Source organism: Leptinotarsa decemlineata, unplaced genomic scaffold (genome assembly GCF_025532065.1).
Source record: "Leptinotarsa decemlineata unplaced genomic scaffold, Ldec_3_MD MMD2_tig00000199_RagTag_RagTag, whole genome shotgun sequence".
Classification (NCBI taxonomy): Eukaryota; Metazoa; Arthropoda; class Insecta; order Coleoptera; family Chrysomelidae; genus Leptinotarsa; species Leptinotarsa decemlineata.
The window spans coordinates 17,221,386-17,241,891 of NW_027412544.1; the positions used below are offsets into that span (position 1 = coordinate 17,221,386).

General features: G+C 34.8%; 2 protein-coding genes across 10 annotated transcripts in view; both read left to right on the forward strand.

Moving 5' to 3' along the window:
* Window positions 1-4,370, forward strand: part of LOC111510468 (anoctamin-3) — a 96,617-nt gene extending 92,247 nt beyond the window's left edge. For all 7 annotated transcript variants that reach the window (XM_074173087.1, XM_074173084.1, XM_074173085.1 and 4 more), the window contains 2 exons: window positions 1,649-1,815; window positions 4,146-4,370. In XM_074173087.1, coding sequence (XP_074029188.1) covers window positions 1,649-1,815; window positions 4,146-4,337 — 359 coding nt within the window. In that variant the 3' untranslated portion in view covers window positions 4,338-4,370. The remainder of the gene's footprint in view (window positions 1-1,648; window positions 1,816-4,145) is intronic.
* Window positions 4,371-17,568: 13,198 nt separating this feature from the next.
* Window positions 17,569-20,506, forward strand: part of LOC111511304 (anoctamin-4) — an 89,819-nt gene continuing 86,881 nt past the window's right edge. For all 3 annotated transcript variants that reach the window (XM_074173091.1, XM_074173092.1, XM_074173093.1), the window contains exons 1-2: window positions 17,569-17,776; window positions 17,830-18,005. In XM_074173091.1, coding sequence (XP_074029192.1) covers window positions 17,624-17,776; window positions 17,830-18,005 — 329 coding nt within the window. In that variant the 5' untranslated portion in view covers window positions 17,569-17,623. The remainder of the gene's footprint in view (window positions 17,777-17,829; window positions 18,006-20,506) is intronic.

The window sequence follows — 20,506 nt, forward strand, 5'->3', positions numbered from 1 at the left end:
TGGAAGTAAATGCGTCAAAAATAGTAACACATTTCCATTGAACATCGTAATTCACGAGAAACAATTGAAATAATAAGATTATTCGTGCCAATCACCAAATCAGTTTGCATGGAAGGTCTGAACAATTGAATTTGGGTAGAGAGAAAATCTTAAGATGTCTCGTTCGTCATGAAATTAAACCTTTTGAACTGAAGTTTTTGCACACATGGAAAAGATATTGCACACATGGAAAGAAGGTGACGAATATAAACGATTAGATTACTGTTATGACAAGCTATAAAAATCCCCTCAGAATAATGCCATTACGTGCTTCAATAAGCTGCCAAATGAAGTTAAAAAAATCACAAGTGACAAGGTATTCCATGATTATGTTAAAACTATGCTTTTAGAAAGAGGCTATTACAGTTACCAAGATTTTTTAATTGACAATCTCACAAACAATCAAATTCACAGTGGACGAAATTTTATTTAGATTGAATGATGTGAATGATGTAAATGTTTAGTTAATTTGAGGGCATCTATGCTTACTTGTATATGTGTGTATATGTATATGTATGTGTATATATGTGTATATGTGTATATTTAGAGGTGATTCTGTGTTCAATCTCCAACTCTTTTTATCTTTACTAGCCTGTAGTACAACTGACTTACCAAATATACCCAAGTGTATCAAAAATGGTGAATAAATATTATTATTATTATTATTATTATTAGTCCCAAGGAAATTTTGCAAATGACAGAAATTCACTGAGAAAAATTTTGTTCACTGATGAGGCTACGTCCACTACCAATGGAATAGTATCTGCTCATAATTGCAGATACTGGTCTACTGAAAATCATCACTGGGTTATAAACTGTAAGGACCCATACTGTCGAAAAGTTAATGTATGGTGGCAATGTATGGTATGGTTTATTGGGCCGTTTTTCTTCTACTATTAACGCTGAATGAACATTGGATTTTTTTGATAATAAATAATGGAAAATCATTCAAAATCTACCTCTCGATATTCGACAAGAGATGTACTTTCAGCTAGACAGAGCTTCTGTTCATAATTCTTGGATAGTGGTTAAGTGGTTAAGGAAACATTGTCCATTACGTTGAATTGGTAAAAACTCCATATGAACAATGACCTTCTCGCTCTTTTGACATAACTCCAATGGATTTTCACTTCTGGGAGACTGTCAAGAATAGGATTCACTAGTCTAGGCGACGAAATCGACAAGAACTTTGTGAGAGAATAAGGCAAGCCTGCCGTGAAATAATTATTCCAGAACTTAGGAGAGTGGCCCATAATGATAAAAAAAGAATTGAAAATTTTATCAGAATTCAGGGTGGGCTAGTTTCAATATAAGTGTCTACTTTTTAAAATTTGCTATCAATTTTTAGAATGAATTTTGACAATGAGATATGAGTTCAAATATGAAGGATATATGTATTTCTCGACAGTTTGCAGAAATGTAACTGAGTTGTTGTGAGTCATGTACTCTTTTTTTCCAGCCCAAAAAAATCAAGCTAAAAATATTATTAACCAGATAGAGATCCCGAGTTATATAGTATAAAAATGTGTTTACATTTATGGATTACTTCACAGATATTTCCATTTATGTTCAAATATTTTTTAATGTATGTTTATGTTCATTGTTTCAGCCTATGCAACTAAAGATTTTGAAATACTCAGTAGATCTATTAAGACTCCAAAAATCTGCTTTTACCCAGGAAGAAGATATGACCCAGATCACGAACAAGCATATGAACTCACCAAAGATTTTTGGTTCCTTCTGGCAATACGATTCCTTGTCGTTTTGGTTTTCGAGGTGAGAATTGATGATCTACTTATATCCAAAACAACAACTTTTTTCTAACACCAGCATTGCATCACCCTTCTCGATGCGCGTTTCGCCAACCAAGTTTACTTTATCTCCTGAAAACGACAATTTAGTTAGAGAAACGCGCGTCAAGTGATACAGTTACGGTGTTTAAGTAAAGTGCTTGCTTTGGTTTTATTATACGCTAGATGTTTCAGTTTCAACTTCCATCTGTTTCTGTTTATCTGTTTAAAATCTGTTTTTCCGGTAACCAGCTGTCGCTGGCAACCCTCAGACGTCGAAACTTGTGCGAGCTAAGGATTAACGAGGTCTTACCTTTTAACGTGTGATTCCTATCACGGGTTGGACGATAGCAAGTGAAAATCGATCGATCAGCCTGGGGCTTGAACCATCAACCAACACGGTGGCCGATTTGAGTGAGTGAATAAAGCACCCACGTCGAATCGACCGGCTATCTACCTGTATATTTCTCAAATAACAATTCAGTTCTCAACTATGAACATAAAAGTTTAGTCTACCTTTCAACTCATGAAATCATTGAGAAATATCTTAACGACAAATTGTCAGTCTTATAGATCTTGATACATTTCTTCATAAATTACGTCTTCAAAAGTGGTATAGTTTTTCAATCAATTTGTGGTAATATCTATTTTTTCATTCTGGATACTTTTTTTCGGCCAATGTGGCTGATTAAAAGCACGTTTTTTTAGAAATAAGTAAAATACTTCTGTTTGAAAAAAATAAGTATTTCCGTTAATCAGCTGTCGCCCCCATACGAAAGACAAATTTCAGAAGTTGAGAAACTTGTGCGAGCTAAGAACTAACGAGGTCTTACCTTTCAACGTGTGATTCCTAACACGGTATAATCGTTTAAAGAGATAAAAATCCAGACTGGTAGGACACCCACGTCGAACCGACCGGCTATCTACCTGTATATTTCTCAAATAACAATTCAGTTTTCAACTATGAACATAAAAGTTCAGTCTACCTTTCAACTCATGAGATCATTGAGAAATATCTTAACGACAAATGATCAGTCTTATAGATCTTGATACATTTCTTCATAAATTACGTCTTCAAAAGTGGCACCTATAATTTTTCAATCAATTTGTGGTAATATCTATTTTTTCATTCTGGATACTTTTTTTCGGCCAGTGTGGCTGATTAAAAGCACGCTTTTTCAGAAATAAGTAAAATACTTCTGTTTGAAAAAAATCTGTTTTTCCGTTAATCAGCTGTCGCTCCATACGAACGACAACTCTCAGAAGTTGAGAAACTTGTGCAAGCTAAGGACTAACGAAGTCTTTCCTTTTAAAGTATGATACCTTACACGGTATAATCGTTTAAAGAGAAGAAAATCCAGACTGGTAGGACACGGTCGGTGATACCTTTTTTTATATTATTATATAGTTGCCGTACACTAAACTTGAATTTATGAAAAAATTAGACTTCGAATTAGGGAAAAATTCATTGTAGCTAATTGTCTAACATTTATTGTGATCTTTGAGATATCTGGATTCGATAAAAAGTCGCGTGGAAGCACGGTGAGCAGCCGTGGCACCACTGCGTTGCCATGTCATAGAGATGAAATCCGTGAACCTAACAATCCAACTCACACGGAAAGGGGAATCCTAAGGAACTATCACCCTCATCTGACATGGCAAAAAAACGAAAATATTGAAGTAGAAAGAAAATATATAGAATATTCCTGTACACACGCACGCACGCGCACGCACACACGCAACCCACACATATACACATACACACGCTATGTCAGAGCTATTTTTTCATGGACAGAACACTACAGGAAAATTCTCAAAGCGCTCTAAGATCGGTGCCTGTGCGAAAGTAGTGATTCACATTGGATTTGAACCGCTGGAGATTCAATCGATTTGGACAAACGTGCTCAGGAAGTTTATACCACCTGAACGCAGTTCTTCAAATGAAAGAGTTCTTGAACAGTGAAGTTTGAGGTGTATTGAACCTCAAAACGATGAGCAGCCACAGTCCGTCGCGTATTTCTGATATGTATCGCTCTTAGTGGAATCAAATGTGCCAAATCACTTGAACACTTCCCATGAAAGTATCTATAGAAGAAAGACAAATCTCCAACCTTTCTTTCATGTTCCAGAGTATCAAGGTTGCGAGTGAGGTTCGCGTCTCCAATCAGGCGGATGACACACACACACACGGTGTGTGTGTGTCATCCGAATTCCGCTCGGGCTTTTTGCCTAAACGAATTACCAGATTCTTAATGTTACGATACTCGATTTGTATTTGTCTCACTTCCAATAACTAATTATTTCGATTCATTTTAGCATGTTATTATTCTGCTGAAAGGAATCCTGGCTTATGCGATTCCCGATGTTCCGAGCTATGTGACACTTCAACTCGCAGTACAAGAAAGACGGAACAGAGAATTACGAATGAAAGCTCTCAATGAGGAATACATAGAGAATCGTAGGTTAATGGGCTACAGGGACATATTCACACCAACACAAATATCATGAATATGTAATTTTGAATAAAATATCACCCACTAATGAGTTGTTTTCCTTTTACATATAACTGCTTTGATTGTGACTACGCCTTTTGTTACAGTGATCCTAGAGATCACAATAAAACTATTATGCTGTGATATCACATATCTGTGATATCACAGCACAGATATCTCATATGATATGATATGATGATATGAATCATCTCTAAAAAAACCTTGATAGGTATTGGATGTGGAGCCCATATAATTCACAATGCTATAAAATCTGCTGCAGACGGCCTACCATAAGATTACGAAAGCATTATTGTAAAAATATATTCATTTTTTATATTTATAGGTTGGAGTTGAAGCTCTAACGGAATTTTGCGTTGAAGCTGAAATAGAGTATCACCAAATGCTCGGCTACCGCAAATCTCGCTGGCTTGCGCTGATGCCTGCTTTGGAGAGAGTTTTGAGAATGTACCAGCCGTTAACGAATAATTTTTTGAGCACTGAAAAATGTCCCAAATCAATAAAAGACTTTTTTGAAGATCCTACAAGCTGTTTTAAATGTTGAAGGTCAAACTGTATCGGCAATTGACGCTGCAAAAGAAATCAATCAACTCATTCAGAATTTGATTCAGAAATAAACCAATTAGTTTCTTTCATTTACTCTTCGTAATTCAATCATAAAGCTGAAAGATGATATTTATGAAGATTTTGTGAAAAAACCAGCTACAGAATTTTATGAAACAAGTCGTGAATATTTGGAAGAATGGACTAACTTACTAGAGAAATGGAGATATTTTATTGGGCAGATTAAAAAGGGATATATTGACAGTACTAAAGATACAGAAGTATTCGACGAATTTTCATTGATTGTAAACTACATAACTCCAAAAAAAATTAAAGACTAGAATAATTTAAAAGTTCACACAGAAACTCGTTGGGTGGAAGTATTCAAACACTTTCGCACCAACAATCTGCAACATGAAAATGTATGTATTTTGATTGAATATATACACATCGTAAAAGTCTAGGGATATTTTTATAACATACTAAATATCATAAAAATAAATGCATGAGGTCATTTGATTTCGATTAAATTGGTACACTCGACCACCCTGTAGATTTCTATGGGTTGAACAAAGCCTGCAAAAACGGTAACTGATCTTTTATCAAGTTTTTTACAAACTGTAGGTTTTCGGCTAAAATGAATAATCTGAAAGTGTCGAGTTTGTACATTCTATGCAGTTCTTGCTCAGCAATTAAACTGAAAATATTGTGCTTTAACATGGAACGCCATCACTTACCATTGGCTGAGATGAATAGAGCTGTAGGGCTTCTTCAAGGTGGCATGCGACAAAATAATGTAGCTCTTCGTTTGGGGGTCTCCCAAAGTGTTATCAGTCGATTGTGGCGGCGTTTCCGTGAAACTGGCAGTCCAGCCGAACAACATCCAGGGCGAGGACGCGCTACAACTGCAGTTCAAGACCGATTTTTGGTCTTAATCGCAAGAAGACAACCGACAATCACAGCACCTGAGTTGGTTAACGTGTTGCAGCAGGCGCACCAGGTAACCATTGGTCGTGATACTGTCAGAAATCGACTGCATAAAGCAGATCTCCACAACAGAAGGCCACTTAGATGTCCACCTTTGTCGAGAGGCAATCGCGGTAGAAGATTAGAGTGGTGTTAAAAACATCAAAACTGGGATGCAAATGATTGGGCCACAGTTTTGTTTACAGACGAATCCAGATTTGGATTTCATCCAGATTCTCGTCGAGTAAGACTGTGGAGACGACCTGGAAATAATGAACGTTTGAGACACGTCCAGGAAGTCCACACATACAGAGTTGGTACAGTAATTCTATGGGGCGGAATCATGACCAGCGGCAGAACCGATCTCGTTTTTCCAAATCGTTCCCTCACAGCTCGACAGTACCTCGACACCATTCTTCTACCTATCGAAAACTTCCACCTAATGCACGATAATGCTCGTCCACATGTCGCGCGTCTAGTGACTGACTGGCTCACCAACGAAGGAGTTGATGTATTGCCATGGCCAGCACAATCACCGAACCTGAATCCCATCGAGCATGTGTGGAACATGCTTCAACGAAGAATTACTCCGCATATGGGGAACATTCACACAACGTTTCAATTGAGAGAGCTTTTAATCGCTGAATGGGCAAATGTACCTCAACAAGACATTGACAATCTCATTTTGTCGATGCACGATAGATGTAGGGCCGTAATAAACCAGCGTGGAGGCCATACTTTGTACTGATTCCAATTTTTTTGTATTATGATTTTTTTTCGGGGTGCCAAAGAAGAGCCATATTTTTTTTTAGTTTTGCTTATATGCGCACTCAGTATTTTTGACCATTTAATAAATTTTGTTGTAAGTTACATTCGTTTAATAATCACCCGTCAACTTTTTTCCCTAAAGCGATCTAAAAAAAAATTATTGCCATTTTTAAAAATATCCCTAGACTTTTCCGATGTGTGTAATGTATGTCTACCTGGTACAAATGCTTCAGTAAAGAGAATATTTTTTTTTAATAAATAAATTGTGGACGTCTGAAAAAAAGCACGTGCAGGTTTCAGTTCTGAAGGCGATGTTGATAACGAAGATCAATATAAACAAAACGTGCCAAGAATTTCACTCTCAATTAAAATCATCACCATCTTCATTGAAGCAAATTTGTTCCTCCGAAAAATATAAATACGGCTAAAAATATAATATGTTGCATATAATTTAATAATTACTGTCACATTAACTACTGTCGAGGTTGGGTGGAAGAACAGGTTATTTTTATCGCCCTCAGATAAAAATAAACTAAACTTCGCCTTTTATTTTCCTGTAATAAAAAATTTTGTATTAAACTGTTAGTTACCTAATATTGGAAATAATAAACACGAATGATTATTATTATTGAAAGGTGCTTTAATGAGTCGATAAATGTATGGAGTACGGTCTATACTGCATGGATCATACATACATATATACATAGGTATATAATATATATATATATATGGACGTTCCGTTTTGAGTTGAAAAAAAAATTGTCATATATGACACATTCTCTTCCCACTGGTTCGGCGTTATATCTCTCGCCTCAATGAGCTCGGATACCTATAGTGTATGTAGTTGTGGTTACTACAGTATAAAAACCTATGCTTTACTGAATAAATGATTATTCTGAATAATTAAAAATTGAATATGTCTGACAGTGATAATTTAGAAAGTGAAATTGAGCAGTATCCTGCAAAAAAGACAAAATCACACTACAACACACTATCAAGTCATCAGTGAGTTAATTATACAGGGTGGGGCACCCCATACCATACGGTCTCTGTAAACCAAACCATTGATTTTTTCAAGAATTTTTCCATTTCATTGAATGTATACTCATTAAGGCTGCAGAAGGAAATTATTTTTGAGTCTACAGGGAGGCTCAAAGAAGCATGACATCAAAGTTTTGTTTTTTCAAGTGAAACACCCTGTATTCTGTTATTTTTTCAATAAGTCAGGAAAAATTAATATGATTTTATATAAAGTACTATGTACCTAACTATCACCGTTCTCGAGTTATTAATTTTTTTATGAAAATGATAGCTACAATAATTGGAAATTAAATAACATCGAAATGTATAGAAATCATCCCTTCGAATTCTGACCAAGCATAAATGAATGCTTAAAAATGAATATCCAGACAGGAATCATCCAAACAAGTTGGTTTTCAAACGATTGCTACATGAATTCCGTAGGACTGGAAGTGTAGCATATGAAAAAGCAAATAGACCAAAACCTATCATTGGAAATAAGGAAAATGAATTTCTTATTATGAGATCGATCATATAAAACCATCATACGAGTCAATGCAAGATAGATAAAAGTACAAGGATAAGCAGACGGAATATTTCTAGGGTAATAAAAAAATACAAATTTCACCCGTACCGTATTCAGATGCACCAGGAATTAATTATATGAAATAGACTTCCATCGACGAATCAAGTTTTGTTTATGGGTTCTGGACAAGTTTAGTGAGGATGAACATTTTTTTGATTCCGTTAAATTTTCTGATGAATTTACTTTTCATAACAACGGCTTAGTGATATGAATCGTCATTTGGAAACGCCATAATGAAATGAGAAAAAATTGAATATTACATTGTACAGACCAGAAAAATACAGGGTTTTCTGTTTGAAATAACAAAGTTATTTTTTTTTCGGGATTATAGAAAAGTGACAATGATTTTGAACATTCTGTATAATATTGAGAAACGAGTTTTATGGAAATCAATAGCCCAATGCAGTTAGTCAAATCTAGGTAGAGACCTGAGAATTTCTGCTCTCTCTCTCTTTCGCTTGTACCGTACTACAGGGTATCCTGTTTGAAAAAACACAATCTTTGATATGTCACACATTTTTGAGCCACCCTGTAAACTCCAAAATGATTTCCTTCTGCAGCCTTAATTATTATACATATAATTAAATGGAGACATTTATGTTTTGGTTCACAGGTACCATGTCGTATGGGGCGCCACACCCTGTATTTTTATATTTTATAATTTAAGTGTGCATTCATCTGTGCATTGAGCCCGCGTATATTTGTTTTGTCTCAAGGGTCAGTAATAATCTCTAGTTAGATTAAAATTCACACAATTTTCACATCATATAATATTTTTTGATCAATCATTAGATAAATAATGAAAAAAATTAAAAATAAGCACTAAACCACTTGCTTAAAGAATTAATTTTATTAAAACTGACAAAGTTGTATTTAAAAATCAGCTGATAGCGAGTAGCGCACAATTTTTTCTGTTATTTATTCATTGACAGGAATATCAAAAAATTGATGATAGAGTTTTTTAAGTCAAAAGTGTAGAGTGCAAATAAGAGTGGGCCAATTATTGAACCTTGAGGGACACCACTCCATAATTCTAGTGGAGATGATATATTGTTACCAATTTTGACACTTTGATAACGACCATACAAGTGAACTCTAAAAAAGGAAATAGTATGATCTGATAAACCAATGAATTTCAATTTGCTTAAAAGCAACGCATAGTCCAAAGTGTCAAATTGGCATTCAGGTAAAATGTTACATTGCAGTACGTGTTCTCTCAATTGATGATCTATTTCCCTTTCTAATACTTAGATGTTTGAGATCCGTATCACTAGTACATAATTCCGATGTTTCACATCTGCTAGGCGTCCCGTGATGGCACACAATTTTTTGAATTTCACTAGTTCGGACTTTCATTGTCTAATATATAAAATGATTTGAAATCCCTGAAACAACTAAAAACGAAGAATTGATAATAAATAGCAAAACAACCTGAAATAAAATAATAGTAAAATAGTCTTAATCTTCCTCTTTGAAGATGATCCCTTGGTGATCGAAACACGTGTCGAGGTGTTAAAAATAACGATTTGTTGTTGGGAAAAAACTCCAGTAATATTCATTACTACACCAAAGGTTCCAAACAGTGCATCATAAGTGAAATAAAATACAAGTAAAAATAAAACAATTGAACAAAAAATAGGAATAAAGAAATACAAAATGAAAATAAAGATAAAAATTCAAAAGTTAACAGATTTTAAGCCAAGTTAGTTCACGAAGTTTCAATTGTTAGTATCCACAATCGTCTTCGGGTGAGGACAGTCATCACAAATTGTTATTTACAGCTATTTATTTTAATTCTTCTTTTTTAGTTGTTTCAGGGATTTCAAATCACTTTATATATTAGACAATGGAAGTCCGAACTAGTGAAATTCATCATGAAACATTGTCAATCACCTTCAAACACAATTTTTTCTTCAAATTTTTGTTTTTTATATCATTTGAAATCAGAATTCTTTTGAATCGGGAACATAATTATACATATTTTGTAACGATCAGCGACAGCTGATTAACGGAAAAACAGATTTTTTTTAACAGATAGTTTGTTATTTTAATTAAAAATTCAGTTTTGTGTGGCTTTTTCTGAAAAAAATCATACATTGATTACTGAAACAATTGTACGTCAGATATTTTCGTAATTAGTATGGCACCAATATTTAAGTGGTTTTGATGAATATAATAATAATAGAACTCAAACTTCTGATGAAGGAAATCGTACATATACTACAAGTTATACTTCAATCGATTATTTATTTGAGAAATATATTATGTTTGAAGGTGATTGACAATGTTTCATGATGATTTTCACTAGTTCGGACTTCCATTGTCTACTATATAAAATGATTCGAAATCCCTGAAACAACTAAAAAAGAAGAATTGAAAATGAATAGCTGAAAATAACAATTATATTAACCAAAATAAACCTGATATGAAATAATAGTGAAATAAAATACAAGTAAAAATAGAATAATTGAATAAATGAAAATGAAGAAATGAAAAAAGAAAATAAAAATAAAAAGTTGAGAGATTCCAAGTCACGTTAGTACACGACGTTTCGATTGTTGGTATCTACAATCGTCTTCGGGTGATGACTGGACTGATTCCTCCGGGAGATGACTATTTATAGGTCGTTCGAGTACTTTCACTTATCCCCGCTTTCCATTTTCCGCTTCACTGGTTCCGTGAGAGATGACCGTTTTGGCGGGAGTTGGCCATTTTTCGCTTGATGATGGGTTTCCATATGTTGCGTATTTCTACGCTGGCTTGGCTGAATACGTTATTGGACAACATGTATGCGTCTTCCTTGAATTTTCTCCTAAACCAATATTCCTCTCTGTGCAAGATCTCAGCTTGGGACCACTCGATGTTGTGTTGATGGGTCCAAACATGGTCTGCTATTCCTGATTTGCTGGTTTCCCCTCGCTGTGTGTGTTTCTTGTGCTCGGCAATGCGAACATTGAGGCCATTGAGGCCATTTAGTTGTTTCAGGGATTTCAAATCATTTCATATAGTAGACAATGGAAGTCCGAACTAGTGAAAAGAAATATATTATGTTTCTTAAGAAACATTTTCAGGAAACAGCTACAGATCGCATCATTTTGATTGTTCTCAGGTAGTTAGCTCCTTGCCAACCTCATTCTCTAGAAGGTATTGAAGTATTGTTTTTATATTGTTGAACTAGCAAGCATATTCTTCTAATGTGTTATTTTGTGAAAAGTGATAAATTGAGTTGTGAAGTTTTTTCGGAAACATACAAAATGACAATTCAATCCTGAATAGTAAAATCAGCAGCTAGGTACCCAACAGGGATTGAAGTTAATTATCGTAAATACTTGTGCCTTTGTTTTCAGATGAGTGTAATGCGACTTTGTAAAAGAACAATAACTCAGTTCACTCCCTATGAAGTTTTTTGCAGTGAGAATGAAATTAACAACTTCTTCAAAAACTACTTCTTCACTTGTTTCTTCAACCATGAAAGTTTCATTTGATGCATGCATCTTTCTGATAATTACTGAGAAATTTTCCTTTCATTATAAAAAGCAGATGTAGTATCAAAACCAATGAATATATGAATGGAGAACAGAGGTTTCACTGTATTATCGGATATTTTATTGATCTTTTTTTTATCGAATGAACTCTTTGTAAGGCATTATTTCCTAGTGGTTTGACAAAACGTTTCTTTATCCTCAAGTACTGAATGTAATCAATACCACTAACTCATCAAATATTCCCCTACAAATGTATCAGCAAGTTACTTTCTAGAGCCAATTGTACTATTGAATGGTTCACATCACTTTCTGTCTGACACCAATGAATATAACTTCCAACCAGTTTTTTGCAGAGACAACGAATGAACCTATTTCTCAAAAGATGTGAATTTTCTGGAAAAAATATCAAGCCCTTGCCTCTCATGTGGACCTACTATTTTATAGGACGTTTGGCAGATTCCCGACACAACTTAGTTAGCGATACACAGAAATTGGAAGTAAAACCATGAGACATCTGTGCAATGTCTGCCTTTTGGAAGATTTGTCGCAAGTAACTTCCTGTATCTAAACATCTGAAATAAATTCCATTTGGTCGGAATGATCAACTACAGACCGGTTTCGGAGTACTAGTTCCTTACCAGCGCTGGGTGTGTCAGTTCAGATGGAATGAAACGTTTACATATCCCAAAAAAAACAAAATTCCTTCGAACCAGTCATGAGCTTCGCTTGAAGTTGAGTCAGTGGGCAGACCACTACGCCACCTGCAGACAAAGTTCAGAAACAACTTCAAAAACGCAACGGAACAATAAATATATTCCGGAGAGGCTTATACCAATTTCTGTTAAAAATTACAAACCCTCACCTCTCATCAAGATCATAGCCAGGATCTTTTTTCTTCATCAGTTTGAATAATACTTTTTTTATTTTTTCCTTTTCAAAGTCTCTGAAACGAAAATATCTCAATTAATTTGAAATGACTATTTCTCACTACCACACGGACAGGAATAATACCTATACGCGGACACAATAGCACAATTTTTTATTGGCTTGCTTGGCGCTACAATTAGCCCAGCAGTCACTCACTATTATTCCACATTCTCAGGTGCGTGTCTGAGGGGGGTTAATGGGGTAATAACCTTCCCCCATGACCATGACTACATAGAAAAATAATTCGAACATTTCTAATTTTCGCACTCAAAAAATGATGATGATGAAGACACAACTATGGGTTTTTACACCTGCCTTCTAGTCTTCTAGCTTCAGGAGCAAATTATCGAAAATAGGAAACGTCACACTTCTATTATTGAGAGCATAATTTTTTTCGGTCATCAGAAGATTCCTTTAAGAGGACATAAAGACTGGGAAGCTTTTGAGATAAAAACTACTGAAACTGAGTATATTGATATAGATGTAGAATCTTCACCCACTACAAATGAAGGGAATTTTAGAGAACTCTTACGTTTCAACGTCGAAAATGGAGATACCATACTGAAAGAACATTTGAAAAACTCTCCTTCAAAAGCAATGTACATCAGCGCGAAAACTCAAAATTAACTGATCGAATTATGTTAAGAAGAAATTCTAACCACTATATTGAAGAGGATTACAGATTGTAAGTACTAGTGTATTTGATGAAACTACAGACGTTAGCCACATCTCACAAATGTCTGTCATACTCAGGTATGTTTCAAAAATTCAAATTTTTGATTTTGTCGATTTTATAAATTGTCATCCCTCTAATTACAATGAACCTTCGGTAGAACCAGTTATGACAAGCAAACTGTCGTGAAACTAATGAAATCTTTGAATTTGAATATGGATCATTGTGTGGGAATTGGTACCGATGGGTGCAATTTAATGTTGGGTGAACAGAAAAACTCCATAAAAGAATTACAACAAAAATTCAAAAATGCTCTGAAGTACCTTTGCAGTAATCACGCATTGAATGTATCTATTTCGAGGAGGTCATGAAAGAAGTCATCACCTTTTTCAATTCATCTTCTAAGAGACACAGTGTTCTATTGCACGTCAATGGAAAGAAATTAAAAATATTTACCCTTTAATTCATACGATTTTACAAATTCAGGACTTGCCTTGCTAAATATTCATTGGGATAGAAAATTAATATAAATAATATCATAGATAGATATAGCGCTAAAAAATGGAATTTACAATTTAATATCATTCGTCTATTATAACCTGTTTTTGTTATTTTGTCTGTTTTGTCATGTTTATTTATTTTTAGTTATACATTCTCTCATTTTTGAGTTATGGTTTTCGTTTTGAATAATATTCTGTTTTATTTATTTTCAGTTACACATTTTCACATTTTTGAGTTATTGTTTTCGTTTTTTCAAAGAATTAAATACGCAAGCCTTAGTGTTACTCAAGTTTTGCACAAGACGGATGGGCCTAGCGGAGAGCTGATAATAGATGCAAACGGCAACCGGTTCTTTAGTACTTTTTTGAAGTTTTTCTGGGTTTTCACTGAACGTTTTACGATTAATTTTTTTATTACAGAAAAACTACGCTACCCTTGTCGTTATAAGTGACATTTTTCAGAGTAAGAAATGAGAGTAAGAAAGCACATTCCGTATTGTTGAATCTAACAAGTCAGTCTTGCAGCCAGCTAGTTTCATAGGTCTTATAAGAAGTGTCGCAAGCTCCTTAGAAATACAGTTCACCATGCGAGTTATATAAATGAAATATTTCTTTTTGCTTGTCCAGTTATTCACATTTTGTCTTCAATCAAGGACCCCCTGCCCGGTACTGACGATGCCCAATAGGCTGAAACAGCTGTATACCGGTAGCTCTCAAATTGAAATCAATATGGGAATGATCAGAATGGTACTTATCTAATGCTGCACAGGAAGCTGAAGTAATACCATCAAGCACCTGTGCAATGTCCTCCATTTGGAATATTTGTCGCAAGTTACCTACTTCCCACTAAAAATATCAGAAATTAATTTCATTCAGTCGGTACGACCAACCGATCGGGTACTTGCTTGTTTCTGCCGGTTTCTGGGTACTTGCCCCATCATCAGTAGGTACCGGGCAGATCAAGTACCCCAAAACCGGTCGTACCGACCAAATGAAATTAATTTCTGCTCTTCCTAGTGGAAAGTAACTTGCGACGAATCTTCCAAATGGAAGACATTGCACAGGTGCCTGATGGTTTCACATCAGCTTCCTTCGCGGCATCAGCTGGCGTAGTTGTTGTTTATCCGTCGGGTATCTGCTACACGTATCTACAAAGTCGTAGGTCTATATGAGAGGCAAGATGTAGGGTGTTTTTCACCTGAAACTGGATCATGTCAAATGCATCTCTCCGGAATATAATTATTATCCAGACTCCAACCCCGAAGTATGTGTTTGTGGAGGTGGCGCAGTAGACATCCGTCCTACTGAATCAACTGCAGATGAAGTTTATGAATTGGAATTGGTTTTGTTTGTTCGGAATTTTCAGACGGTTCACACCGTCTGAAAATTCCGTACCGACCAAATGGTCGTACCGACCAAATGAAAATAATTTCTGATAACAATTTGGAGATAATGACAGAACGTAATTCTTCAATATAATTTTTTTAAATTGTGAACTTTCTCTTATTATTCATCATTACTGATGAGTAGGTACTTGAGGTAAGTGCAATAAGTGGCAGTGCGCTATACTGACAGCGTCAACGCCCAGTGGTGAATAAATCTGTACCATTTAATCTAGGTAAGTAGGTCTAAAGTGAGTGGATCTATTCGACCCTCCACCGCTACCCATAAGGGTTTATTGTGGCTCACACCTACTCACACTCGGCCAAATGAACCCAGCTCCTTAACGTAGCCGATTAGTTTATATGGTGAGTGGTCTTTCAGGTCAGATGGTGAGAGTACGGATCTACCGAACTCAAAGAACCTGATTAGGACCCCAGCGTCGCAGGCACAAAGTATATGCTCTGCAGTTTCATCATTTTCCAGACAGAGGCGACACACACTGTCTTCCGACAGTCCAAGTCTCTGCATGTGATGATTCAACTGACAGTGACCTGTAAGAAGGCCTGTTAGACATCGTAGTTCATCCCTACTGTAGTCTAACAACTGTTTGGAATCAAGCTTCGAAGGGTGAATAAACGCCTTGGAGTGAGCCAATCCTGGAAGATTCTGCCAGAAGTCCATAACTCTTCTTGCCATCCAGATGTTCAGTGTTTGTTTGGCAAAGCCCAAAGCGATGCCAATGACAGGTTCTGGTTCAATGAAGCCGCTTGCAGCACCCTCCTTTGCAAGAGAGTCAGCAGCTTCATTGCCTTCCAGGCCAGTATGGCCAGGAATCCAGACCAGAGACAATCTGTTTAGTCTTCCTATCGGGGAGAGTCTTTTTTGGCAGTTTGCTACCAATTTAGACGTTGCTTGGTAGGAGCCAAGAGCTTCCAACGCCGCTTGACTGTCCCAGAATATTTTTATTGTCTTGTGAGTGAGGTTGGATTTATCCAATCTCTCCGCACACAATGGATCATGTCATATGCACCTCTCCGGAATATAATTATCATCCAGACTCCAACCCCGAAGTATGTGTTTGTGGAGGTGGCGCAGTGGACATCCGTCCTACGGAATCAACTGCAGATGAAGTTTATGAATTGGAATTAGTTTTGTTTGTTCGAAATTCTCAGACCGTTCACACAGTTCTGAAATAGGTCTCTCGGTTGGTCGTACCGACCAAATGAAATTTATTTCTGATAACAATTTGGAGATAATGACAGAACGCAATTCTTCAATATGATTTTTTTTAAATCGTGAACTTTCTCTTATTTTTCATCATTACTGATGAGTAGGTACTTAAGGTAAGTGCGATAAGTGGCAGTGCGCTATACTGACAGCGTTCAACGCCCGGTGGTAAATAAATTTATACCATTTAATCTAATTCCGAGCAGTATTTTTTCGTGAAAGTTGAGTATTTAATGGATGTAGCTTAAAATAAATTCATTTTTTGAGGGAGAAGTCATAGAAATTTTGATTTATTACCCTAAAAGTTAATTAACAATGCAATAATTCAAAGTTTCAAATATTATATCGTACTATGACCTATGAATCCTGAAATTTTCATGAGGTTATCTCTTAGAGTATTTTTACTGTCAATTTTACAATTCAAAGTCGTTAATATTTTCATAATAAAAAAATTTTAAAATTAAAGTTTTCAAGAACTGTGTGAGGATTGATTGTTAATAGTAACTACTTCATGAAAAATACATAAACTTAAATTCCATTACCAAGATAATAACATTACCAAGTAGAAAATGAGGTTTCCATTTGACGTGATCTTAGTCAAAATGTAATAAACGTTTTTCCATAGGGCCATGAATAGAAATAATTTAAAAGAAATTGTGAAGTTATTGAATAATAGTTCGATCGAAATATCTTCAAACTCAACTGAGGTAACTCATTTTGGAAATATTACCCTCTTTTTCTGCTGTCCTGAAAATATGATAATGAAGTTTGTAAATTAAAATATCTTTTGATGTTAAAATTCTGCTTTCCTTCCTCTCGCCCGACATCGAATACTTATCCAAAATGTTCCAAGGCTTTTCGAAGAATATACTCATATATAATATGAGAATATAATCCTCAACTGTCTTCGGTTGACACGAATGAAGCTGATTTTTTGCTTAAATGGTACTAACAATGGCTTTGGCTATAATTCATTTAGTATTTCAAATGAATAGTGGCGATGGCGATTCCCCCTAGTAATGATCCATCTATTTGAATTAAATAATTTTTGCCATTTTACACTGTCTCTTTGAACAACCGAATAAATTCAGAACTCTCAGTTACCCTGTGTTAGCACTTCGCACATCCCTAATGTAGACGAAGGTTGCTGTGAAAATGTACTGACAGTTTTAATTTTTGCACTGATATTGGTGACAATTTTTTTTAATGCAGAACTCCCAGGGTTGTTATTTCAAAAGGGATAATACGAAAAGGGTAGATTATGTTTTAGTATTTGATAGAGAAAACTTTGTAAACCTTGAAACATATATACATAACTTGGAAGGAATTGGTTTGGAATTTGAAGTAGCCCAAGGGATTGTAAGTACCATTTAGGCAGAAAATCATCATCACTTCATTTATGTGAATCGTAGACAGTGAATAAGGATTTTATTCTTATACATATCCCCCAAAAAGCCTTGGAACATTTTGGAAAGGTATTCGATGTTGGACGAGAGGAAGGAAAGCAGAATTTGAACCTCAAAAGATATTTTAGTTTTGAGGCACTCCAAACTCCATTATCATATTATCAGGACAGTAGAAAAAGAGGGTGAGCTTCTCAAAATGAGTGAACTTAGTTGAGTTTGAAAAAAAATCGATAGAACTATAATTCAATAACTCCACAGATATTAGGATAAAGTGAAAGAATGACGGTCCCTTAACAGTTTTTCTAATCGTTATGACATTTTTGAAGCTGGGAAAATATTTTTTAAATCAATATGAAATTAAGAAAATACATAAACTACTTCATTATCAAAAACGAATAGCTATGATGGCCGGTATTACCTGCAGTTGTTGGAGAATAATCGTGGTCACAGGCTGCTATTACCCCTAATAAGTTTCTCGTTGACATTTTGTATCACAGTAGGTGTAATATTTATTACCTGATTCGGTCTCTTGGGTCATTAATTTTGTCAGGTTTGTTAGTATAGACTAAAATCAGGTGATTTGGTGGGCCATTTCTGAAGATTTTATTTACATATTCGTGTATAGTTGCATTGGTTATTTAAAAAATATGAAAATTCTGAGTTGAATCAGAATTAAATTCATCTGCAAAAATTAAGTTACAATGCTCCTATCAATTTTCCATAAAAAAGGAATCAATAACAATACAAGTCATACATTTGAAGGATGTTTTGTGGATTAACAATGTCGTTTGAATAAATTGGTACCTTATCTGAAAATATAACTATTATGTTGATGAAATTTCCATTTCTATCATTTGTGTTCATTATAATATATACTCGAAGAATTCAATACTTCATCGTTAGCCATTTCATCCACGGTACAGTGTGGATTTTCAATTGTATCAATTATCCTTGCAGTAGATAGTGTGTGGAATAGGTTCTGGATCTGTATGCATTAATCATGATTGGAATTTCAATACTCATCCTTTCAAATGAAGGAATACAGAAAAAACAGTTTCACTATCTAACTTTCGATTATATACATTCCAGGAAAAAGTCCCTTTGACCGTTAACAATACAGAATTATGTTATTATATGCCATATCTTTTTTTATTGCTTATTACAGTAGTGGTTATAGTTATGGAATCACGGTAAGCTGAGAAATTTATCGAAAGACACCAACAAATCTGGTGAATGTATAACCATCCGAACTAATACTGGACTTCACTAGTTCTTCAATCATTTTTATAAGCAGAAATATATTTTTTATTCACTCGTTTCATATTTGAACGATTCAAAATCTAAGTAGTTTTTTTCCATCTGTGAAATTAGTGAAACAAAAATCCTAATGGAAATATTATATTGTACATCATCTACAGACAGATCCAAATGACTTCAACAGATACGAAGACGATTAAATGGGAAAAAAAGTAACTGTCATCGGAAACGATACAATGGTCAAGGAAAATTTACGAGGACTCTCGCCCTTCTCGAGTTATATGGGAAAAACCAAAAATTATGTTATTTGTTTTTTACGAATGGAACTGTTATTTCGGAGAATATCAAAAATGGAAAAAATAAATGTTATTGTATTCGAAGTGTATGTACTATGAATAACAAGTATTCGATAAAACGTTTCGTGTCAACATGGCCACCATCAATTTTTTTTTTTTAATAAGGACCTTTGTTTTTTATTACAGATATTGATAAAGCGATGAATTCACAATCCCAGGGTGTATCACATTCGACATTTTCATAGCGTTTCATTCGAAACAACCATCATCATCAGTGACAACTATCAAACAGAAGAACAATTTATTTTATCATGAACTTTTGGGAAAAATTAAACCAATACGTCAAAGCTACATGGCAATCTACATTAAATGCTCGAATTGACGACCTCTTTGATGAATGCACATAAGTTGTCGATCCAGACAATTTCTGTGGCAATTTTCTAACATAACAGGTGTTGTATTTCATCAGTTCGGACTTCCATTGTCTAATATAATATAAATTGATTTGATAACCCTGGAAAAAAAATCAAAAAAAATAACCGATGATAACAATTTTATTAAACAAAAAACTGAATTTACAAAGAAATAGCATACAACAACAACCAAACAAATAAAAGTTGAAATATTAATAAAAGCTGAAAAAATTGAAAATATTATTAACAAAAAATGAAAAATAAAAATTAAAAGATTTCAAACCAAGTTATGTCACAACGTTTCGCTTGTTAGTATCCACAACCGTCTTCGGGTGATAACTGGACTTATTCCTCCGAGATCTAACTATTTATAGGTCATTCTAGTGCTTTCACCTATCCCCTCTTTCCGCTTCATTGGTTTTGGCGGAAGATGACTGTTTGGCGGGAGTTGGTCGTTTCTCGCTTCAATCAATCAAATATACTTTATTGTCTGAAGAACTACATCTTGTAGACAAAGTCATAAATCTACATAAAAAAAACATACACAATTCAAACAAAATACAATAAACATAAGCTAAAAATGTGAAATACACTGAGATATTCAGCACAAGACATAGAAATAAAAGTTAAGATTCAAGTGAATCGTCAAGATACTCCTGAACTGAATAATAGGCCCTGTCAACAAGTAGCATTTTAACTGCTTTTTTGAATTTGTTA